Below are 26,941 nucleotides of genomic sequence, written 5' to 3' on the forward strand. Positions count from 1 at the left end.
TGTTGTTAGCATGTTTCTAGCACGTTTCTAACATTTTTGTAACATGATTAATGTCAATAGCATGTTGCTAGCATGATTAGCATGTTGTTAGCATGTTTCTAGCATGTTTCTTACATTTTTGTAACATGATTAATGTCAAAAGCATGTTGCTAGCATGATTAGCATGTATTAGCACGTTTCTAGCACGTTTCTAAAATTTTTGTAACATGATTGATGTCAATAGCATGTTGCTAGCATGATTAGCATGTTGTTAGCATGTTTCTAGCATGTTTCTAACATTTTTGTAACATGATTGATGTCAATAGCATGTTGCTAGCATGATTAGCATGTTCTTAGCACGTTTCTAGCACGTTTCTAACATTTTTGTAACATGATTAATGTCAATAGCATGTTGCTAGCATGATTAGCATGTTGTTAGCATGTTTCTAGCATGTTTCTAACATTTTTGTAACATGATTGATGTCAATAGCATGTTGCTAGCATGATTAGCATGTTATTAGCACGTTTCTAGCACGTTTCTAACATTTTTGTAACATGATTGATGTCAATAGCATGTTGCTAGCATGATTAGCATGTTATTAGCACGTTTCTAGCACGTTTCTAACATTTTTGTAACATGATTGATGTCAATAGCATGTTGCTAGCATGATTAGCATGTTGTTAGCATGTTTCTAGCATGTTTCTTACATTTTTGTAACAAGATTAATGTCAATAGCATGTTGCTAGCATGATTAGCATGTATTAGCACGTTTCTAGCACATTTCTAACATTTTTGTAACATGATTGATGTCAATAGCATGTTGCTAGCATGATTAGCATGTTGTTAGCATGTTTCTAGCATGTTTCTAACATTTTTGTAACATGATTGATGTCAATAGCATGTTGCTAGCATGATTAGCATGTTCTTAGCACGTTTCTAGCACGTTTCTAACATTTTTGTAACATGATTAATGTCAATAGCATGTTGCTAGCATGATTAGCATGTTGTTAGCATGTTTCTAGCATGTTTCTAACATTTTTGTAACATGATTAATGTCAATAGCATGTTGCTAGCATGATTAGCATGTTATTAGCACGTTTCTAGCACGTTTCTAACATTTTTGTAACATGATTGATGTCAATAGCATGTTGCTAGCATGATTAGCATGTTGTTAGCATGTTTCTAGCATGTTTCTAACATTTTTGTAACATGATTAATGTCAATAGCATGTTGGTAGCTTGTTGTTAGCATCATTAACATGTTAGCAAGTTACTAGCATGTTGTTAGCATGATTAGCATGTTGTTAGCAATGTTTCTAGCATGTTTCTAACATTTTTGTAACATCATTGATGTCAATAGCATGTTGGTAGCTTGTTGTTAGCATCATTAACATGTTAGCAAGTTACTAGCATGTTGTTAGCATGATTAGCATGTTGTTAGCAATGTTTCTAGCATGTTTCTAACATTTTTGTAACATGATTGATGTCAATAGCATGTTGCTAGCATGATTAGCATGTTGTTAGCATGTTTCTAGCACGTTTCTAACATTTTTGTAACATCATTGATGTCAATAGCATGTTGGTGGCTTGTTGTTAGCATCATTAACATGTTAGCAAGTTACTAGCATGTTGTTAGCATGATTAGCATGTTGTTAGCATGTTTCTAGCATGTTTCTAACATTTTTGTAACATGATTGATGTCAATAGCATGTTGCTAGCATGATTAGCATGTTCTTAGCATGTTTCTAGCACGTTTCTAACATTTTTGTAACATGATTATTGTCAATAGCATGTTGCTAGCATGATTAGCATGTTGTTAGCATGTTTCTAGCACGTTTCTAAGATTTTTGTAACATGATTAATGTCAATAGCATGTTGCTAGCATGATTAGCATGTTATTAGCACGTTTCTAGCATGTTTATAACATTTTTGTAACATGATTAATGTCAATAGCATGTTGCTAGCATGTTAATCGCATGATAGCATCTTTAACATGTTGTTAGCAAGTTACTAACGTATTGCTAGCATGTTTCTAGCATGATTAACATGTTAGCATGTTTGTAACTTGATTAATGTCAACTTGTAGTAACTTGCTAACATGGTAATGATGCTAACAACATGTTATTAACATGTTAGCAACTTATGTTTCTAGCATGATTAACATGTTGTTAGCATGTTCTCAGCATATTTGTAACATAATTAATATGTCAATTGCATGTTGCTAGCATGTTGTATTTTTGGCATTATTAACATGTTGTTAGCATGTTTGTAGCATTATTAGCCAGGCACTAGCATGTTTCTAACATGATTAGCATGTTACTAGCATGTATCTAGAATGATTAGAATGTCTTTAACATGATTTGCAAGTTACTAGCACGATTAACATGTTGTTAACATGTTTCTAACCTGATTAGCATGTTCTTAGCATGTTTTTAACATGATTACCATATTGGTGGCATGTTGTTAACATGTTTCTAACATAATTAACATGTTGTTAACATTTTTCTAGCATGATTAACAAGTTATTACCATGTTACTACTAGCATTATTAACATGTTATTAGCCTGTTTCTAGCATGTTTCTAACATGATTAGCCTGATACTAGCATGTTGCTAGCATTAGAATGTGGCTAGCATGACGTTAGCATTAGTAGCCTGTTGTTACATGTTTCTAGCCGGATTAGCATGTCACTAACATGATTGCTTGGCTTGGATAGATAGATCGATAGACAGATAGATAGTCTCAGTAGAATAATAGAATAGAATAGTATCAGAAGAAGAAGAATAACTGTAAGTTTAAATAGCATTTCAGTAAGTTGCTAGCATGTTAAAATTGCACAATATTACCGATTTGACTGTCTTTTTGATCAAATGAATGCAGCTTTGGTGAGCAGGAGAGCACTGGGCTCTCCCAAATACTTTGGCAATCTAATCTGTGTGACAGCACTGTTCACTTTGTCAGTGACTCGCAACAGAGTAAAGTATGGGTTTGATGACTCAGTGCTTTGTGATTAAGGTGATGTGCTACTGGCCGCCATCCAGTGATGATTCCCAGATGCATGCCTCAGCCAATCAGAAAGTCCCACAGTCTAGCCCCGCCCCCCTGGGAGCTGTGTCAGCAGAGTGTGTGTGTGTGTGTGTGTGTGTGTGTGTGTGTGTGTGTGTGTGTGAGTGTGTGTGTGTGTGTGTGTGTGTGTGTGTGTGTGTGTGTGTGTGTGTGTGTTTATGTGTGTGTGTGTGTGTGTGTGTGTGTAAAATAAGAGCATAAGTCACAGTAAGTCAGAGCTCCATTCATGCACACCACTGCTCATTCAGCTTTTTGTGGGACTTCTGTTATTACCATCATTCATAAATCACATTAACGGTGACACTCATACGGGAAGGACTGAACCGCTACAGCACTTAGTGGTTTAGATGCTTAGAACTGTGAAGATGATCCGATTTATGTGTGAAATCTGAATCTGATCTGATCTAATGCTCTCAAAAGTGACTGTCAGACACAATGGATACTATAAGAGCTTGTACGGTCATTTCAGATGTCAAGATATGTGGCTTGACATAAATATATAAGCCCATTTCCGCCACTGAATAAAAAATAAAGGTTATTGCTACTTTTTGTCTCAAAATTGCATGATATAAATTCACAATTTTGAGTTATAAAGTCAGAATTCATAGATTTAAACTCACAATTCCGAGAAATAAATAAAGAATTCCAAAATATAAACAATTGCAATTTTGCAATTGCATGATATAAACTCACTATTGCAAGTTATTAAGTCAGAATTCAAAGATATAAACTCACAATTCCGAGAGATAAAGTAAGAATTTCAAAATATAAACTCACAATTCTGAGAAATTAAGCCAGAATTGTGTGATATAAACTTGCAATTCCGAGAAAAATTTTCAATTGCATAATATAAACACGCAATTGTTAGTTATGAAGTCAGAATTCTGAGATTTTAACTTGCAATTCTGAAAAATAAAGTCGCAATTCCATGATATAAACACGCAATTGCAAGTTATAAAGTCAGAATTCCTAGATTTAAACTCACAATTCCGAGAAATAAAGTAAGAATTCTAAAATATAAACTTGCAATTACAAGAAAAAGTCGCAATTGCATGATATAAACTCGCAATTGTGAGTTACAAAGTCAGAATTCTGAGATTTTAACTTGCAATTCCGAGAAATAAAGTCGCAATTGCATGATATAAACTTGCAATTGCAAGTTATTAAGTCAGAATTCAAAGATATAAACTCACAAATCCGAGAAATAAAGTAAGAATTCCAAAATATAAACTCACAATTCTGAGAAATTAAGCCAGAATTGTGTGATATAAACTTGCAATTCTGATAAATAAAGTCGCAATTGAATGATATAAACTCACAATTGCAAGTTATAAAGTCAGAATTCAAAGATATAAACTCACAATTCCGAGAAATAAAGTAAGAATTGTGTGATATAAACTTGCAATTCTGAGAAAAAGTTGCAATTGCATGATATAAACACGCAATTGCGAGTTATAAAGTCAGAATTCCTAGATTTAAACTCACAATTCCGAGAAATAAAGTAAGAATTGTGTGATATAAACTTGCAATTCTGAGAAAAAGTTGCAATTGCATGATATAAACACGCAATTGTGAGTTATAAAGTCAGAATTCCTAGATTTAAACTCACAATTCCGAGAAATAAAGTAAGAATTCTAAAATATAAACTTGCAATTCTGTGAACATATCAGTCTTTTTTTTCTCCTCAGAACTGGACTTTATAACTCGTAATTGCAAGTTTATATTTTACAAGTCAGAATTGCGAGATACAAACTTGCAATTGTGAGAAAAAAAATGACTTTTTTCGCAATTGTGTATTTATATCTCACAGTTCTAAGAAAAAAAAGTCCAAATTGCGAGTTTATATGATGCAATTCTGAGAAAAAAAGTCAGAATTGTGAGATAAAAAGCCGCAATTACCTTTTTTACCTATTATTTTTTATTTAGTGGCGGAGACTGGCTTCCATAAATAAAACATTAAATATTTGCAAATAAATAAAATAGCTTGAATTAAATGTACTGTTACTAATTATTTGCAGCAAAATATCTGAAAGAGAATAGCTGAATTATCCATTGACAGGCTGTAGGTGGGTTTCAAAAGCAAAAGAAGGGGTTATTAAATATATATTGGCTAATTTTATGATGATTTAGGCTTTAATTAATGCATCACACTCACAGCACTGTGTTCCCGGTACTGACAGCGGCCTCTCCTGAACCTCCTGATATGAATACTGCAACACAAATCACACACATTATTCAAATGCATAAATACTGAAGATCTAAGAATGAATATCTTGATTTGAGGATGTTTAGATATTTGTATTGAAAAAAAAAAATCAAAAATACAGATGAAGATATTCATTTTTTCAGTGCATGCAACATTTTTAATATCTTGAGTTTATAAATTAAAAGGAGTCATCAGATGCAAAACTCACTTTTCCATGTTGTTTGAACATTAATGTGTGTTGACAGTTTGTGTACACAACCGCCCTACAATCATAAAAATCCACCCAGTGGTATTTTTTTAATCTTTAAAAGTAATATCCCCTTTTTAAAAACAGGTCACTCTCAGCCTCTTGTGGGTGTGGCGACACACAGACAGAGGCCCCTCCCACGATAGTTGATTGACATGAGCGCCTTACCTTAGCCCCGCCCCCCAAAAATACTAAGATAGATATAGTGACTACTTACGGCATTTTCTACTAAATGAAAAATGTAATATTTAGAATCAAATTTACTTAAATTTGGTAGTCTGTTTCCGCCACTAAATAAAAATATGTAAAAAAGGTTATTGCGTCTTGTTATCTCACAATTCTAAAGTCGCCCTCACCGAGCTGAAACAGTCCAACTCTGATCGGGTGTTTTCCATTTAAAAACGAAAGTAACGGACTTCCATATTTAAGTAAATTTGATTCTAAATATTACATTTTTCATTTAGTAGAAAAAGCCGTAAGTAGTCACTATATCTAGCTTAGTATTTTTTTTTACTGTGTTGAATTTTATTTATTTATTTTTTTTTTTTAGAGCAAATGCAAAATTATGAAATATTGCCAAATCTCTGGAAAACTTTTTTTTTTATTTTTTTTTTTAGCTGTACAACAACATCTCACAAGATTTATTTGCGATTGTGAATTCATCAGGATACTTTACAGATGTGACCCTGGACCACAAAACCAGTCATAAGGGTAAATTTGCTGAATAAACAAGCTTTTCATTGATGTATGGTTTGTTAGGATAGGACAATATTTGGAGATACAACTGTTTGAATATCAGGAATATGAGGGTGCAAAAAAATCTAAATATTGAGAAAATTGCCTTTAGAGCAATGCATATTACTAATCAAAAATTACATTTTGATATATTTGTGGTAGAAAATTAAAAAAAATATCTTCATGGAACATGATCTTTACTTAATATCCTAAAGATTTTTGGCATGAAAGAAAAATCAATAATTTTCACCCATACTATGTATTTAGGGTTTTGCTACAAATATACCTGTGCTACTTATGACTGTTTTTTGGTCCAGGGTCCATATGTCAATTTGAAGTCTTATTTTTTTTTGGTTGGTGCATGGAGAAGCAACAGCACAGACAGACGACAAACTCACATCCTGGTCTCGCATTGCATTGAGCTGCTCCAGTTTTTTTGCCCAGTATCGAGCCTCTTCTTCTGGAATGTCTATGGAAGAAACACATACACAGAAGAACAGTTTCAGCCTCAGATGTCATATCTATGGACTAAGAATTCAACATATACTCAACATGTATTCCAGAGTTATGTTCAATTTCTAAATATGAAGTAAAAAGCAAACAGTTGAGAGTTGAAGTGGACAGTTTTAGGGCAGAACAAACTGCAAAATTGGAAAAGACTCAGACGGACGTCGTATGTCTTCAGCAGAGTCTCTTCGGAGTGAAAGCAGGTCATTTATATTGACTGAGCGAGTAGGTTTCACTGTGAAGGTGTATTTCTGCTGAACACAGTCTTTTTGAGAACAAGACCTCATTTGTTCAGAAACAGGCCATGCACGAGGATTCATCTGCTGTTTGACGGCTATTTGTAGGAATTTTTTTTAATGATTAAAACACCTTTAAACATATTAGAATGATTTCTGAAGGATCATGCGACACTGAAGACTGGAGTAATGATGCTGAAAATTCAGCTTTGATCATAGCAATTATTTATGTTTAAAATATATTCACATACAGTTGATGTCAAAAGTTTACATCCCTCTTTCAGAATCTGCTAAATGTTTATTACTTTACCAAAATATAAGGGGTTCAAACAAAATGCATGTTATTGTTTATTAAGTACTGACCTGAATAAGATATTTCACATAAAATATGTTTAGTCCACAAAAGAATTTATAAAAATGACCCCGTTTAAAAGTTTACATACCCTTGATTCTTAATACTGTGTTGTTACCTGAAGGATCCACAGCTGTGTTTTTTGTGTTGAATTTGAATATCAACACAAAATTGCATTTTTGTGTATTTGAACCCTTTCCAACAATGTCTGCATGATTTCAAGATCCATCTTTTCACACTGAGGACAACTGAGACTCTCATATGCAACTATTACAGAAGGTTCAAACACTCACTGATGCTCCAGAAGGAAAAACATGCATTAAGAAAATAATGAAGATGTGTACATTTTTCTTATTTTGCTTAAATATCGTATTTTTATAATTTAGTACTGCCCTTCAGAGGCTACAGAAAATAGTTACATGTTTCCCAGAAGACAAAATAAGTTAAATTTACCCTGATCTTCAAATTCAACACAAAAAAAACACAGCTGTGGATCATTCAGGTAAGAACACAGTACTAAGAGTAAAGGGTATGTAAACTTATGTCATTTTATAAATTCAACTATTATTTTCTCTATATGTAAACATCTTCTATGTGAAATATTTTATTCAGATGAGTACTAAAAAACAATGACATGCATTATGTATGATCCCTCTTATTTTGGTAAAATTATTAACATTTTGTAGATTCTAAAAGGGGGGTGTAAACTTTTGACCTCAACTGTAGATAAAAGTTATTTTAAATTGAAATAACATTCCACTATTTTAAGGCTCAATCCCAATTCTACCCCTTACCCCTACACTTAGCCCTACCCCTCCGTTTGGCGCGTTCACGTGAAGGGGTAGGGGTGTCTCATTTCTCTTTTGGTTGGAGGGGTAGGGGTAAGGGGAAGGGCCAGATAGCCCTCCAAACGAAGATTTTTCAGGACCTCACTTCAAACGAAGGGCTAAGAGAAATTTCCAACATGGCTGCTCACTCGAGCAAGCAGACTCGTAAATATAAGTAATTTTTGCCTTTAATAAGGATTTTGATGACAATGTTTCATTATATGTATATTACCTTCAATCTTGTGTTTGTGTTTATGGTGTTGTTTTGTAAATAAACGTTTGCAAAAAAATCGCTAAAGTTTGCTAGCAGATAGCACTGATTGCACGATATTACAAAATATATTTTTATGTCACATACACTTGACTGCATGTTAGAAACATGAAAGACCAGTGGCACGGCAATTTGCAACGGTGGTGTAGGTGTGGTATACGCGGTATACGGTGTATACACACTTCCACTTTTTAAATCCCCTCTGATGCGCATTATTCAGTGTCCTGCATTCGCCAAAATCATGGCAGTCCACCACATCCAGTCATGTGAATAAATGTAAATATTCGCTCAAAACACCCAATAAAGGCAGTGATGATGCAGTCAGGACCGTGGAGCCGGCTTGCTTTGAAATGTATTTAATGATTGCGCCTAATGCACCTGCGCCCGCTCACCGCACCAGTAATTTAAATCAGTACATAATAATAAAAACGATACCTTACAAATAAAAAGAAGCTGATTTTTACGATCAGAAATTTCTTAAACCAGTGAACCCCTGTAAACATTTTAGTCCAAGGATACAGAAAACGAATGCGTTCAAATAAAAAGTTCAAAACGAAATTCACAAATGAAGCATATATACTTCTCCAGGCACCACTACACTGATTAGCAATTTGCCGCGCATGTGATAATGCGTTGTTTGTTTTGCTTACGGCCACATGTGAATGAACGGTGCGTACACCGTACATTTGTACTTTTTGCAACATGACAACATTTTGACATCTTGGAATGAGTGATAAACATCTGCGCATGTCCTCTGACGTAACATTAGGAACTAGCGACAACCTATGATGACGTATTACAGTGTTGTAGTGGTGTCCCATTTCTTAGGGGAAATATTTTAGCCCTTCCCCTTTACACTTTGTTTCAAGGGACAAGGGGAAGGGGCGAGGGGTAGGCGAAGGGGTAAAAAATAGAATTGGGATTGGGCCTTACTGTATCTTACCGACCCAAAACTGAGGAGATGTAGTGCATACATGTGCTAAATGTTTATTTTAAGATTACACTGTCCTCTAGATGAGCTGAAAGCAAACAGGAGGTCTCTAGAGATGCTGTGTTTTTGTGCTTGTAGTTGTGATGAATGTAATCTCACCCAGCGGCAGCTCGAAGCGTGTGTCCAAAAGCAAACGGTGGAACGTTGGATCTTTGGTGCCACAGATTTCATTATCTGCCATTATGACCTGAGAATCTAGAGTCAGCCATTCGCCTGGTCCCTCCTGGAACAAACACACACAAATTAACTGTATTTACTAGGGATGTTACAATATCAAAATCTTGCGAAATGAAGTCCACAATACAATATTTATTTAAAAAAAATTATTATAGTTAAATCATTCTATCTAATGTTCTTTGAGAGTTCAAAATTAAGAGCTCCAGCCCATATACTTAACTAAGAAAACTTAAGTCTTGACTTAAACTGAACTTAAGGGGACTTAAGCCTCTTTTTATTTGTGATATACTGCCTCAGTCTAAATTACATCCACACTGGTGTTTTAGGAAGACAAACAAGAATATAATAATAATAATGACAACAATGACAGTAATAGCCAATTATTGTAAAACAACTGCACTGCAAAATAAATGAAAATGAATATTTCATAGGTACATTATTTTTTGCTTTACACTACAGTAAGGAAAGCACTTCTTTCCTAATTCCTAAAATTTGGCACACTGCAAAACATTCTAAAGATTCTTAAATCAAGATCAATTTATTTAAGAAGCAAAATTACGTAAGATATTATGTCTTGTTTGATAAAAAATGCATAAAAAATTTAAATGTATCAAACAATTTAACAGTTTATACTTATACTTAACTCGGGCTGAGCAATCTGGCTAAAATATTATAACTGTTTAACGATTAACTGCGATTAATCGCATCCAAAATAAAAGTTTTTGTTTACATAATATATGTGTGTGCTGTATACTCTATATTTTATTATCTATATATAAATACACACACATGCATGTATACATATTTAAGAAACATATATTATGTTTGTATAGAAAAAAGAAAACACCTGAACTTTTTTATTTTATTATTTTTTATTATTCTTAATAATAATTATTATTAATATTATTTTATTATTAACTTTTTTAAACTCTTTTTATTTGTTTGCCTAATTCCTAAAATTTAAACTACTAAATATAGCTTTCAGCAATTCATACTGCACTTTTAAAGCTTTTATTTTGACAGAAATGTCAGTAGAAGCTTTAATTTGAAGGAAAGCTATAGCTTCAGTAAAAGCAGGCTTACAAAAATGCTTCTCACTACAAATCTAGTAATATTCTGTAATGATCTGCTGTGAAAATAAAGCATAACTGGAGGGGTTTCATTCCCAAATGCATGCTAAACTCAGAGCACATGCAATAATCAGGTTCGCTGCATTCATTCACTGTAAACTGAGCCGTTCTGAGACACAAGAAACACCGGATCACAAGCTGATTCTCTGAATAAAGTGTGCGCTTTACTTTGAAACGTGCAGCGAAAACAGATTTGATAAAGGAATTAAGCCATATTTTGGTTTTAGTTCATTTGGCAGATACTGTGTCAAAGCATAATGGCCCAAAACAAAACTTTAAAGACCTTTTGTGTTAAAACAAGAAGTTTAAATATATTTTAAAAACTATTCTTTTTGTCCAAAAGACCTATCATTTCATATTCGTCACGTGACCTTGAAAATATCATTACATCTCTAGTATTTACACATCTACACAATCAACTTTAAAAATAATCAAATTTGCAATGTTTAATTATATTTTTCTGGAATTTTTTGATCAGTTTTATGGTCCAGCAGTTGAAAAGATTGTATCAGTAAACCTCTTCTTAGCAAAACACATAATTATTTTTTAATACAGCAGTTAAATAAATAAGAAGTTATTATTAAATGACTAGCACCATCTGACTATAACACTATTGCCTGATTTTGCTCTATTTCATCGTCAAAAGTATCGGCCGATACTCAGAATTTTTGGTATCGGATCGGATCGGTTTTGAAAAAATGGTATCGCTGCATCCCTATAATTTATTTCATCCATTGAATCCTCTTTACTATCTAATCTACACTCTTGAAAATAAAGCTGCTTCATGATGCCATAGAAAAACCTTTTTTGTCTAAATGGTTTCATAAATTACCTTTTAACATCTGAAGAACAGTTCTGTTTCACAAAAGGTTCTTTGTGGTGAAAGAAGGTTCTTCAGATTATGAAAAGGTAAGAAATAAATGGTTCTTCAAAGAACCTTTGACTGAATGATAGTCTGTGGAACCAAAAATGGTTCTTCTATGGCATCGCTTGAAGAACCTTTTAAAGCACCTTTATTTTTAAGAGTGTAGCAGCAATAAAGCACAATCACACATTACAGAACAAATGCACCAACATTACAAATCTCTCCAAAACATCAGAGGAAGTTCTTCGGTCAAAACACAATAAATGCCTCTACGGCTACAAATCACATAAATCACCGAAACACCAGAACATCAGAGCCGAGAGAAGGAAATACTCATTCATTATTGACAGCCGATGATATATTATTCATGTTAGGTTATGAAAGCATGAGAAAAAACTCAGGGTCATTTATAAAACAGGATATAAAAGCAGTAAATGCAAGGCTGCTCAATAAAACCGCTGCTTTTAAATAAGGCAAGCTCTGGCTTACGTAACAGGAAGGGCACAGGCGAACAACTGAAATGCTCATATGTTGCTCTGTCATTGCTTATAAAATTATAGAAAATAAAATGGCATCTTGGCATCATAATGCAAAACATTAGCGAAAGCGAAATTACTATTGTCTTTTTTTATAAAAATTGCATCAATCAAATTTTTAAATGTATCAAAAAAATGTATAATTTTATGCAAAAAACTTCTAAATTGTGAGATATAAATTCAGAATTGTGAGATAAAAATCTGCAATTACCTAAAAATGATTAGAAATTATATAATATATAATATATATAATAATATAATTTATATTTTTTTGAATGCATGGCAGAAACAAGCTTTCATAAAAGCCTGAAAATGATGCCTTTTACTAATTGAATTCCTCTTTTCTTTGAATATATATTTATATAAGTCAGAATTTCAAGATTAAAAGTCACAATCCCCTTTCTTTATTCCGTAAGAAACAGAATTGCAAGATGCAAACTAAGCATTCTAAGAAAAAACTTAATAATAATAGAATAAAAGAATAAATAAGAATTGTGGAATAAAAATTTGCAATTAAATTTTATATTTTTTTATTCCGTAACGAATGAATTGTGACCTTTGTTTTTTTTATACATGGCAGAAACAAACATTTATAAAAGCCTGATTTTCTTTTTAATAAAAAAATACAATGTTCTTAAAAAATTTGAGAACTTCTTTTTGCAAGAATTGCACATAAAACATTCTTACAAACATATTGTTTTATTAAAAAAAATGCATCAACATTTTATTTATGCTGAACAATATGGCTGAAGTATTATGACAATATTTTTTTCATATTATACAATACTGATATTTATCACAATATTCATTAGGGATTAATGGGAAAGAAAATACTTTTCACAAGTTTGTTGAACCTTTAGCTTTATTTTCCTCTAAATCCTGCTTTCTATTAATTTAATTCCTTTTTTCTCTAAATTAAATCTCTAAATATATATATATACATATATATATATATATATATATATATATATATATATATAAAATAAGAGAAAAATATAAATATATATATTTATATATATATTAGGGCTGTCAAAAATAACGCGTTAACGGCGTTAATTATTTTGTTGTTGTTAATTACGTCAAATTTTTTAACGCATTTCATGCATGCGCAGAGTGACGAATTATTTGTCAGGAAAGTGGTTGGGGAGCTAGAGGCGAGATGGAGCAAGGTGAGCCTATGGACGGATTCAAATATAAAAAGAATGATGATGGTACAGTTAACAAGTACAAGCCTGGGCTACAGCCCCTCTGCAACTGAAGTGGTTAGCCAAGCTTAGGCCCGGTTCTACTGGGGTAGACGGTGCTATATACACTCAAACGAAAGCAAACCAATTGAAGATCTGGCAAACAATCCAGCCTTGTTCATCTCCTGACTAAGTGTAGACGCGATGTAAATAAAAGATTCATTGTGTAGTTTAGAAAGCTTTATTGATTATAACGGAACGTTGTGAGATCTCTATGAACTAAGATTTGTGACGCTTTTAGTGATAATAAAGGGAGCGCGCTTTGCACTTTCCATGCCATAATCCATTCAGAATTTGTATGAAACTTTCGTTTTTCTTATGTTTTGGGAATTAAATCTGCATAGTTGTGCTGGGTTCATTCTCGAAAGAGCGGTGACTGACACAGTGACAGAGTGGAGAGTGGAAGATACATAAAGCCGCTTTGCAGGTCATCGAGGCACCAGCTCAATCATTTGCATTTTTTCAGTGGAAGCAATTTGAAATTATCCGTCATTTTTGCTCACAAAGGAAAAAGTAATACACCAAAAAACGTTGCAGTGTTTTTATAAAATAAAGAAAACAAAAATGATGCGCTTTCTGTCGTCTCGTTCTTGAACAGGAGTGCTTAACAAAAATAAAGCTAAATGCATGCCTCACAGACATGATAAACATATCTATAGAAAGTTTTAAATTATTACTTAACGAAATAAAACAAATCGAAAACAAAAACTTGTTTAATATGTAATCCTTAACGATAAATTTCTCTCTCAAGGCGCGTCCAAAAATGAGATTGCAGGATCTTTGCGACATTGACTCACATTGACTCACATTGAATACACTTTATTAATAAATAATTCACATATGTCTTTACTCTTTCCCCGACACATTTATTATTTATTTTTGCCGGTATTTTGTGGCAAGTTTCAGCCTACTGCGTGCGATTGAACGCGGATCTCTTCCAGTTGCGCCATCCGAGCCGTTGTCGAAAGTAAAAGCGAAAGTCTTGTGTTGTTTCCACCAGCGCGACATTATTGATGGATGTCTAAAATATAAAAAATAAGGAGTAGCCTAAAACAGGCCCGATGCGGGCCCTGGCATAATATGAAAATGTGAAAATTATGTATCTGTGTCCTGTTATTTATATTTTGGTATGCATTTCAGAAAAAAAAATGGTTAGGATTCAGGTGTCGTTGCAAATAGTGATTAATCATGATTAATCCACTGAAAAGTCTGATTAATCTGATTAAAAATTTTAATCATTTGACAGCCCTAATATATATATATATATATATATATATATAAATATATATATATATTTATATATAATAATAGAAAGCTGGATTTAGAGGAAAATAAAGCTGATTTCAAGGTGTGTGTGTGTGTGTGTGTGTATAAACTCGCAATTGTGGAATAAAGTCAGAATTGCGAGATTAAAACTCATAATTACCTTTTTTTCTAAAAAAAAAAATATAGAATTGCAAGATGTAAACTTAGAATTCTGAGAAAAAAAGGCAGAATTGTGAAATAAAAATGTGCTAATACATTTTATATTTTTTATTTTGTAAAAAAGGTCTGAATTGTGAGATATAAATTCAGAATTGTGAGAAAAAATCTGCCATTACCTTTATTTTTTAATACACGGCAGAAACAAACTTCTATAAAAACGTCCTCTTTTCTCTAAATATATAAACAACTCACAATTGTTAGGAAAAAAAAGTCAGAATTGCAGTATTAAAGTCACAATTACCTTTTCTTTTGTAAAAAATAGAATTCCAGGATGTAAACAGTCAGAATTGCGCTATAAAAATGTTTATTGATCTTTTTTTATTTTTTATTCTGTAAAAAAAGTCTGAATTAACAAATATAAATTCAAATTGTTAGAAAAAAAAGTCTGAATTGCAAAGTCACAATTACTTTAATAATTAATTTTTCAAGCCTAATTTCCTTTTTAATAAAAAAACAAAAACAAAACAAGATTCTTAAAAAAAATTAAAACTTATTTTTCAAGAATTGCACTTAGAAACTTTCTTAAAAAACCTTAAAAATGTATCATTTGAAATTTCTTAAGAAGATTTTTTGTGACTGTGGCCCCAGGAGCCTCAAGCTAAAGCCTTAGTGTTAAGAGTTAGATCCCCAATTGCACTAATCTTTCAATTAAAGCTTGATATTTAACTTCTTAATTAAACAGCATGAAGTTTTTACTGTCATATTGAAACTGGTATTAAGAATGGCCCTCATATCATGCAAACTCAACAGTGCAGCACTGACCTCGTTTGATTGGCGGATACTCTGCAATGGGATCCAAACGTAGCCGACCATGGTGTCCCAGATCAGTCCTTTATTCCACACCTCCACCGTGAGGCCCAGATCCAGACGATTTATCTCACTGGACAGAAAAAGAGAGAGAACAGAGCAACCTTTAGATGAAGATAAATGGAGGCGGTGATGCACTGCAGAGTAAAAAACGCTGAATGAACCTATAAGTGTGCAAAGAAAGAAAATGAACAAAGGATGAATGAAAAAGGACTTGTAATTTCATAAAGAATAGCTGTTCTGCAGAAGAAAGTTAAAAGCTTTTATTGTAATCAACATCAAGCCTGGCGTGAAGCGGAAAGCCGAGCGAGAGCTGCGTGGGTTTAGATTCGATGTTGATCCAGAGACATTTGCATCTGATTGTTGGCACCACACTGAGAGGATTTGATAGAGTAAACTGCTTTACATAATTACATCACGGCTAAATGGAAACAAATAGGAAACAAAGCATAGCCAGGAGAAATATAACACATATCTAATTTACAAAACAGCAGGAAACATTGTTAGAGAGAAAACCACAAGAGGAGTAAAGACTGCCATACTAGAGTGGTTTCAAATATTTCAGATAATATTACCGATGTGCACTTAAGCAATAAAAATGCACATATTTTGGATATTTTTCATTTTATATGGCACATTTATCAGGCTTTAGAAGCGTTGCCTGCCATATGCCATACAACAAAATAAAATACTGAAAGCATTTTGTCTTTTAAACAGAAACAATTTCTTCACCACAGATGATGTATAAAGTAATATATAATGCTATACAATATTTATAATAGTGTTATCAAATGATTCATTGTGATTAATCACATGCAAAATAAAAGTTTTTGTTTATATGTGACCCTGAACCACAAAACCAGCCTTCAGTAGCATGGGTTTATTTGTAGCAATAGCCAACAATACATTGTATGGGTCAAAATGATTGATTTTTCTTTTATGCCAGAAATATCAAAACGTAATTTTTGATTAGTAATATGCATTGCTAAGAACTTCATTTGAACAACTTTAAAGGCGATTTTCTCAATATTTATATTTTTTTTAAATAGTTGTATCTCAGCCAAATATTGTCCTATCCTAACAAATTCTTATGACCGTTTTTTTTAAAAAAAGGTTAAATTTGACAAAACTGAGATTTATGCATCATATGAAAGCTCAATAAATAAGCTATTGATGTATGGTTTGTTAGGATCGGACAATATTTGACTGAGATACATCTATTTGAAATCAGAAATCTGAGGATGCAAAAAAATCAAAAAGACTGAGAAAATCACCTTTAAAGTTGTCCAAATTAGGTTCTTAACAATGCATATTACAAGTCAAAAATTACATTTTGATATGTTTACAGTAGGAATTTTACAAAAAATCTTCATGGAACATGAACTTTACTTAATTTCTCAATGATTTTTGGCATAAAAGAAAAATCAAAAATTTTGACCCATGCAATGTATTTTTGGCTATTGCTACAAATATACCCCAGCGACTTAAGACTGGTTTTGTGGTCCATGGTCACATATATGTGTTTACTGTGTATATTTATTATTAGGGCTACCACTAATAACTATTTTTATATTGATTAATTTATCGACTCGTTTATCAATTAATCTAAACTACTAAATTCCCACACAAAAAAAAAACAACAGTTTCTACATTCTATATTTAATAAAATCAATTATTGGAGATGCTTTTGATTATTACAATTTAATGGAAGCATTAAAATGGAATCCAGAAAATAAGGGAAATGAATTTGTTAAAAATAAAACTGTAAAACGCAATTAATTAGACAGACTTTTTGATTAAAAAAATATTTAACCATTAAAACAGAGTATAGAAAAATTTAAATGTAAAAAAAAAAGAATTTGTTATTACAATGGATTTCACAGGGCTCTATAATAATAATAATAGATGTATAATATATATATATATATAATACTGTAAAACTCAATTAATTAGACAGGCTTTTTGATTAAGAGAATTTAATTTGACCATTAAAACAGAGTATAGAGAAATTTAAATGTAAAAAAAGAATTTGTTATTACAATGGATTTCACAGGGCTCTATAATAATAGTAATAGATGTATGTATATATACATATAATATATATATATATATATATATATATATATATATATATATATATATATATAAAATACCGTAAAACTCAATTAATTAGACAGGCTTTTTGATTAAGAGAATTTAATTTGACCATTAAAACAGAGTATAGAGAAATTTAAATAGAAAAAAAGTAATTTGAAAATAAGTTTATTTTATTTTTTTGGTAATAAAAATAGAAGTAAGTAAACAATAGCCTTTAAAATTACTTAGACGGCATATATAACAGCAATGAGGCAATAATAAATAGTTACAATAAAGAATCAAAAGCAAGAAATCGTATGTTTATATTGCATAAAACTGTTAAAATACATAATAATATATTGTAAGCTAATGTACGTTACACATTACAACAAAGGCCTGCAGAGGACGCCAACGGCCTGACGATTGTTTTTATACTTCACTACACGATCTAATCCTTGTTTAATATCGACTAAACAACATTTAAGTCAAATGGGTCCGTGTACGGTGTTCATTTGTTTTTTGAATTTAAAACGAAATAAGCAGAAATGAGAAAATGGTTTCTTTATTCGTTTTCTCATTTGTTCAGAAAACAAAAAAAAAAATTCGGCTTGTTTTTTCGTTTCTTGGTTCACGAGTAGAAAACGGATAAACGACTAAAAAATTCGTTTTCTACATGTGGGCGGTTACAAGATGCCCCTTTTTTAAAAATCGAAAAATACACACACGTGTGCAGAATATATTTTAAAATCATTTACATGTATTCAAAATATATTTTTATTAATATTATTATTATATAAACATATTTAATATATAAACAACATTTTCTTCAATATATCCATGCATGCGTGTGTATTCATATATGCTTAATAAATGTTAACTTTTATTTTGGATGAAATTAATCGCGATTAATCATTTGACAGCATATAAACATATAAGATATAAATCCTAAGCTATAATAAATAAATTATAATAGACAATATTATAACACTGCTAATTCTATTACTTAAAATACTATAAAATAATATCATTTTTTTGTACAAATTTATATCACCACACTTTGCCCAGTTGATTAATAACAGTACATAGTTAAGACAACTGTCTGGCATTACAAGTTATGTTTTAATATGCAAATGAGGCATTATCTAATTAAAATATGTAAAATATACATACATTTCCAGAACAAAAATCTGAACATTGAATGAAGCCAGGTTCAAAATTCTTGTTTGATTTTGTTGACAGTATTAGAGTTATATCTAGGATTTTTCATTTTAATACACCATAAATCAGAAAATACTGTCACCAGCCAGGAAAATACACATTTTCATCATGTTGCTAGGAATAAAATGTCCTATAAATCAGGTGAATGACATATAAACAAACCCCAGTAAAAGCTTTCAGAATATAAAAAGGAATAAAGCTGCAAAGCTTGGTGCTGTTGAAATGGAGAAAAACATACTACCTTTAAAGATATGCAAGATACATCAATCTACAAATGCAAATAGATAAATAGCAATAAAATAAACATTTAAAATGTGCATTTTGCATATTTTCTTTCCACTAGTCTGAAAGATAACATGGTATAAGAGCAAATTATTCTAAAATCTTATCAAAACCAGTCTTAAGTAGCATATTTGTAGCCAAAAACACATTGTATGGGTCAAAATGATCGATTTTTCTTTTATGCCAAAAATCATTAGGATATTAAATAAATGTTCCATTAAGATATTTTGTAAAATTTCCTACCGTAAATATATCAAAACTTAATTTTTGATTAGTAATATGCATTGCTAAGAACTTCATCTGGACAACTTTAAAGGCAATTTTCTCAATATTTAGATTTTTTGGCACCCTCAGATTCTAGATTTTCAAATATTGTCTTATCCCAACAAACCATACATCAATAGAAAGCTTATTTATTTAAAAAGTATCCTTATGACTGGTTTGGAGTCCAGGGTCACAATGCCAGTGAATAAAACACAATATTTTTGGCTGTAGTGTCTTGTTTTAAGACTACTGAATCTGGATTCAATACAACAGAGTAATTATACGCAGTGTGCTCAAACTCCATTTCCAGTATGATAAATGACCTGGAAGCAGTAATACATTTTCATCTTTATTAAAAACACAAAACAGCCATAATTGACCATATGCATGGATTACTTCCTTGTTTAGACAAGCCAGCTCAGTCATTTCTGGTCAACTGTATACTGTGCTGTAATAGGAGTGTACTTTGCTCGTTTTCTCTACATAATCTATTCACAATTGAAGAAAAGTTTTGTTTGTCTAGGATGACCAAACATGGACAAAGGTCCATGTATACCATTTCAAGAATGACAAAAGCAAGTTTAAAAAATAGGCTAAATATGCGCCAGTTATTGCTATGATTGACAGTATAACCGGACAAGCTGTCAAAAAAAGAGCTGTGCATTAAATGATTTAGACTAAATTCAGAGTAACAAAACTTGTCAGTAACAAGTTTGTGTTGGTTAAATATAGGTTATTATTTAATCACTTTTACACTTCAAGATAAGGCTCAAAAGATGTAGTTATTAAGTTATATAAAATATTTAAAATTATTATTTTTTTCATATTGACTGCATTATTTAATTCTTATACCATTTATATTTAGCTTATTTAATTTCAGTGAACTATATATACGTATTTAAATAATTCACCCTTATAGGCTGTTTGTGTCTGAGCTTAATGACTTTCTGCAATTGCTATACTATATACTTCAGTGCAGTAAAAGTACTACAATTTATTATACTAGTAATTTTATAATAAATTGAAAAGCGAGACGTCTTGAAAAAACTAGAAAGTCGAAATGCAGCCAATTATTGATCCTCTGCTGCCATCTTCTGACTATATGGGTCATTTCATGTCATTTTTTATCTTTAGAAAAGACGTTTTCCGTGAAAAGACATTTGTCGTCTTTATGAATGAAAAGTGAATCTTTGAAGTGAATTTAGACTAAATTCAGAGTAACAAAACTCATCAGTAACAAGTTTGTGTTGGTTAAATATAGGTTATTATTTAATAGCTTTTACAGTTCAAGATAAAGCTTAAAAGATGTAGTTATTAAGTTATATAAAATATTTAAAATTCATATTTTTTCATATTGAGTGCATTATTTAATTCTCATACCATTTATATTTAGCTTATTTAATTTTAGTGAATTATGTATACGTATTTAAATAATTCAGCATTATAGGCTGTTTGTGTCTGAGCTTAATGGCTTTCTGCACTTGCTATACTATATACTTCACAACGGTAAAAGTACAACAGTTTATTATACTAGTAATTTTGTAATAAATCGAAAAGCGAGACGTCTTGAAAAAACTAGAAAGTCGAAATGCAGCCAATGATTGATCCTCTGCTGCCATCTTCTGACTATATGGGTCATTTCATGTCATTTTTATCTTTAAAAAAGACGTTTTCCGTGAAAAAACATTTGTCGTCTTTATGAATGAAAAGTGAATCTTTGAAGTGAATTTAGACTAAATTCAGAGTAACAAAACTCGTCAGTAACAAGTTTGTGTTGGTTAAATATAGGTTATTATTTAATCGCTTTTACACTTCAAGATAAGGCTTAAAAGATGTAGTTATTAAGTTATATAAAATATTTAAAATTCTTTTTTTTTCATATTGACTGCATTATTTAATTCTTATACCATTTATATTTAGCTTATTTAATTTCAGTGAACTATATATACGTATTTAAATAATTCACCCTTATAGGCTGTTTGTGTCTGAGCTTAAAGGCTTTCTGCACTTGCTATACTATATACTTCAGTGCAGTAAAAGTACTACAATTTATTATACTAGTAATTTTATAATAAATCGAAAAGCGTGACGTCTTGAAAAAACTATAAAGTCGAAATGCAGCCAATTATTGATCCTCTGCTGCCATCTTCTGACTATATGGGTCATTTCATGTCATTTTTATCTTTAAAAAAGACATTGTTTTCTGTGAAAAGACATTTGTCGTCTTTATGAATGAAAAGTGAATCTTTGAAGTGAATTTAGACTAAATTCAGAGTAACAAAACTCGTCAGTAACAAGTTTGTGTTGGTGAAATATAGGTTATTATTTAATCGCTTTTACACTTCAAGATAAGGCTTAAAAGATGTAGTTATTAAGTTATATAAAATATTTAAAATTCTTTTTTTTTTCATATTGAGTGCATTATTTAATTCTTATACCATTAATATTTAGCTTATTTAATTTTAGTGAACTATATATACGTATTTAAATAATTCACCCTTATAGGCTGTTTGTGTCTGAGAAAAAAAGTACTACAATTTATTATACTAGTAATTTTATAATAAATCGAAAAGCAAGATGTATTAAAAAAAAAACTAGGGAGTTGAAATTCAGCCAATGATTGATCCTCTGCTGCCATCTTCTGGTTATATGGGTCATTTCATGTTATTTTCATGTTAAAAAGACGTTTTCTGTGAAAAGACATTTGTCGTCTTTATGAATGAAAAGTGAATCTTTGAAGATTTTCTCGCACAGCTGTGCAAGCTATCATTATTTACAATGTTGCAATTATTATTATTTTTTTAGTTTCTGATAAGAACGAGGCAGTAGAGGAGTCTCAAGAATGTCCACACATAAAATGAGCTTCAGCGAAAGTTTACGAGCTGGCTTATCTTCATGCAGAAGCTATAAAGAACACTCTATGCATATGGTCAATACTGTTTCAGACATTTTTAACTGCATACTGCTTCACATGCTATTTTTAAACCCAGTAGGCAGTATACAGTGTGTGCAGTATGCAGTACATTTCTCTCTTCTGAACACCGCTGCTATCAAAGGCATGTCACGTAGTGGAGAGCAGAAGGAGATTCTCTGCAGAGCGGCGTTACGTAAGAACAGCCGTGCTGCACCAGCGCAGACGCTTTGAGCTCATCTTCACGCTGTCTGTTATCAACGAACGAGAAAGAACACGCGGAGAAAGCCGCGTGAATGAACGCAGGAGCGAGCGTGCAGGCTACAAGGGAAGATAAAGTGAGGATGACAGCGATAGAGCAAAGAGAAGGTGATCAGTGAGTAAATCACAACATGAGAGGAAGGTCAGGAAGAGAAATAGAAACAGACTACCCTAGTAAAAAAGGAATAGATTTTAAATGCAATTATTTTATATTAAGTATAGCTCAGGTCTGTTAACATATTAACATTTACTGACAAATCGCTCAAGACTTACTGACATAAAAATTGTAATTTAATTTTATTTGGAGTTCTACTTGTGCACAATGCACATTTCTTAATATTAAGCCTAAAATATGTTTTAATGACATTGTTGATGAACATCGTATGATCTTTAAATAATATTGTTCTTTAAATGCAAAACATTTAAAGTGTACATGCAATAGTTCCACTTTAGCACAATCAAATATACTTAAGTATATCTTTAGTTGGACTTCTGAACAAATAAAGTGCGTTAAATACAAAATTAGTTTTATCAATTTAACAGACTTTAAATATACTAGTTTAGTACAATTGGAGAGTATTTTTATTAAGTACATAATATGTAACCATATGTAAATGTATTTGTAGTATACTTAGCATGAAATAAATGTATTTTATATGCATTTTAGTATATTTATCTTTCACTAGGGTAGAGTGCATGAAAGTGTTTTTTATTGAAAAATAAGAAGGTAATTTGAAAGTTTTTCTTGCAATTCCAAGTTCACAATTTTGACTTTTTTTCTCAGAATTATGTGATGTAAATTTGCATTTGTGATTTATAAAGTCAGAATTGTGAGATATTCTTGCAATGGTAACTTTATAACACATTTGCAACTCAGGGGATTGAACTAAATTACTAAATGATGTTGCAAAATAAATAATTTTTTTATTGATAGATATACAGTAAATCCAAATATATATATATATATATATATATATATATATATATATATATATATATATATATATATATAATATTTATAAATTGTTCAGTACAATAAAAAATATTGTCAGATAAATAGTAAAATCAAGAAGTATTGTACTGAACAATACACCATAAGTAAATATATTAGTATAATACTTAGCATGAAATAAATGTATTTTAAATGCATTTTAGTATATTTATTTTTATTAACCATTTATTTATATATATACATTTACAATTTATATACAATATATACAATTTATTTATATTCTATACATTTTTTATACATTTGTTGTTATATTATTTATTACTTTGTATAAATTAACATTGAACTAGATTAATAAATGATGTGAAAAAAAAATAGTTTTTTCATTGTTAGATATACAGTAAATCCAAAAATGATTGTACTGAACAATTTATATATATATTAATAAAGTATTCTATACATTTATTTTATTTTTATTTTTATTTTACATAATTTATATAAATTAACATTAAACAAGATTACTAAATGATATAAAAAATTGTTTTCTTATTGTTAGATATATAGTAAAATCAAAAATTATTGTTGAACAATTTAAAAATATTATAAAATTTTTTTTTTAAGTAGACCATATGTAAATGTATTTGTAGTATACTAAGCATAAAATAAATGTATCTTGAATACATTTTAGTATATTTATTTTTCACTTTTTCACTTTTTATTTATTGTTATTTTATTTAAATTAACATTGAACCAGATTACTAAATGATGTCGAAAAAAATTAATAGTTTTTTCATGGTTAGATATACAGTAAATCCAAATATTATTGTACTGACTCTATATATATATATATATATATATATATATATATATATATATATTAATAAAGTATTCTATACATTTATTTAAAAAACATTTTTTTACATTTATTTTATTTAGATTTTTATATTAAATAATTTATATACATTTACTAAATAAGAAAAAAACGTTATTTTTAATACATTTTAGTATATTTATCTTTCACTAGGGTAGAGTGCATGAAAGTGTGATTTATTTAAAAAAAAAAATTTTTTTTTTTGCAATTCCAGGTTTACATCAAAAAAAAATTTTACTCAGAATTGTGTGATATAAATTTGCATCTGTGAGTTAAAAAGTCAGAATTCCAAGATATTCTTGCAATTTTAATTTTATAACACACATTTGCAACTGTCAGAATCAGAAATCTTTTAGCTTAATTTTCATTTTTATAGCTCTATAATCTAAAACTATGAACCCACTAATGTACATTTTTATATGTCCTATGACAAACATCTGAGACAAAGTTGATACTTTTAATGTAACATATCTGGAAACTCCATTAAGTGTGCTGAGTCATTAGATAGAAACTTTTGAGCAAATGAGATTCTCCTGTCCAGCTGAACGCAGCAGGAATCTGGAATGAGAGCACGAACTCTGTTATATAACATGAAGTGCATGAAGATAATTAGAGTAAATGTGTTTCGATTAAGACTAATAACACTGACCATAATGAGTGGAGGAGAGAATTAAATGAAAACAGAAAAGAGACATGAAAGGACAGGATGAGAGGGAAATAGAGAGCAAAAGAAGAAAATATGAAGGACTCACAACATGAAGTCTTGCTCCCAGCTGGGTTCACTGCCTCGTACAGCGATGGTCGTACTTTTCACATTCTGAACCTTCAGAGTCACGTATGTGTTGAATTTCTCTACAGGAGCAAAAAGAATAGGAGATATCAGTCATAGCATTCATATACAGTGACCCCAAAAAGTATTGTACTGAATAAATTTATATTTATTTTAAAGATAAAATTATTTTTTAGTCAAATTAAAGTAATAATTACATAAAATATTTCATGCTTTTATTCTAATTATTTTTATTTTAAATAATTATCAATTGACATTAAACAAGATCAAAACAAAATCATGTGAAAAAATAAAACATTTTTTAAACAATTAACTGAACTATATCTATCTATCTATCTATCTATCTATCTATCTATCTATCTATCTATCTATCTATCTATCTATCTATCTATCTATCTACATTAATACATTATTTAATACAATTATTTAATGTACATAAATTTATATTAAACTAGATTACTAAAAAGTATTGAACAATTTATAAATAAGTGCATAATTTTATACATTTTTATTTTTTTATAGTTTTATTTTTTTATTTCATATAATTTATATACATTAACATTAAACTAGATTACTAAATTATGTAAAAATGATGTGTTTATTGGTAGTTGTAAAGTAAAACAAAAATTTATTGTACTGAACAATTTATATCTATATTAATAAAGTATTCTATACATTTATTTTATTTAGATTTTTATACATTTTTAAATAAATATTTTAGATTATTATAAATTATTATAAATATTTAATAAATAAATTAACATTAAACTAGATATACTGAACAATTTATAAATACATTTATAGAGTATTCTATACATTTATTTATTTATTTATTTAATAATTTATATAAATTAACATTAAACAAGATTACTAAATAATGTAAAAATAATTGTTAGTTATACAATATACATTATTCTATACATTTTTTTATATAATTTAAATAAATTAACATCAAATTAATTTACTAAATGATGTAATTTTTTTTCATTGTTAGTTATAGAACAAAAAGTATTCTACTGAACTATTTATAAAACTACTACATTTATAAATTTATAAATACTATATGTATTTATTTTAAATTTTAAGTATTTTTTATACATATTAACAGTAGAATAGATTACTAAATAAAATACTAAGTAAGTTTAGGACATTTAAAACAAAAAAGTATTGTAGTGGACAGTTAATAATTACATGTATACATTATTCTATACATTACATTTATATAAATTAATATTAAATTAAATTACTAAACGATAGGGAAAAAGAAAAAGAGAGAGAGAGAGAGAGAGAGAGAGAGAGAGAGAGAGAGAGAGAGAGAGAGAGAGAGAGAGAGAGAGAGATATTAACAGTAGAATAGATTCAAAATTATGTAGAAAGATTAGTTTTTATAGTTAGTTTATGACGCTAAATGCATTCTAAGTCTACTTACCTTGGGGTCCATCATATTTGGCCTTCTTCACTGTAAAAAAACAACCACAGAAGAGTAAAAGATAGATAAAGAGCCATTAAAATAGAACAAAATGATCTGAAACAAGCACAATGAAACAAGATTTTGCTGTCTGTCTGTGCTAAACTTTTTGCATCAACTTTCAAACTTAAGCAGTCTGCTGCTTTTGTAGTTTTGACAAAGAAACTTCCCACTGTGAGCGTGCAAGTGT

General features: G+C 30.2%; 1 protein-coding gene across 1 annotated transcript in view; it reads right to left on the reverse strand.

The window, feature by feature from the left end:
* The window catches only part of LOC141343800 (protein unc-13 homolog A), a 155,619-nt gene that overhangs the window by 116,926 nt on the left and 11,752 nt on the right, over positions 1-26,941 (reverse strand). Inside the window, exons 4-9 of the mRNA XM_073848445.1 lie at positions 26,713-26,742; positions 25,246-25,345; positions 15,617-15,734; positions 9,517-9,640; positions 6,632-6,702; positions 5,201-5,255 (exon numbers count right to left, since the gene is read on the reverse strand). Of these exons, the coding sequence (XP_073704546.1) occupies positions 5,201-5,255; positions 6,632-6,702; positions 9,517-9,640; positions 15,617-15,734; positions 25,246-25,345; positions 26,713-26,742 (498 nt within the window). The remainder of the gene's footprint in view (positions 1-5,200; positions 5,256-6,631; positions 6,703-9,516; positions 9,641-15,616; positions 15,735-25,245; positions 25,346-26,712; positions 26,743-26,941) is intronic.

Source organism: Garra rufa, chromosome 10 (genome assembly GCF_049309525.1).
Source record: "Garra rufa chromosome 10, GarRuf1.0, whole genome shotgun sequence".
Lineage (NCBI taxonomy): Eukaryota > Metazoa > Chordata > Actinopteri > Cypriniformes > Cyprinidae > Garra > Garra rufa.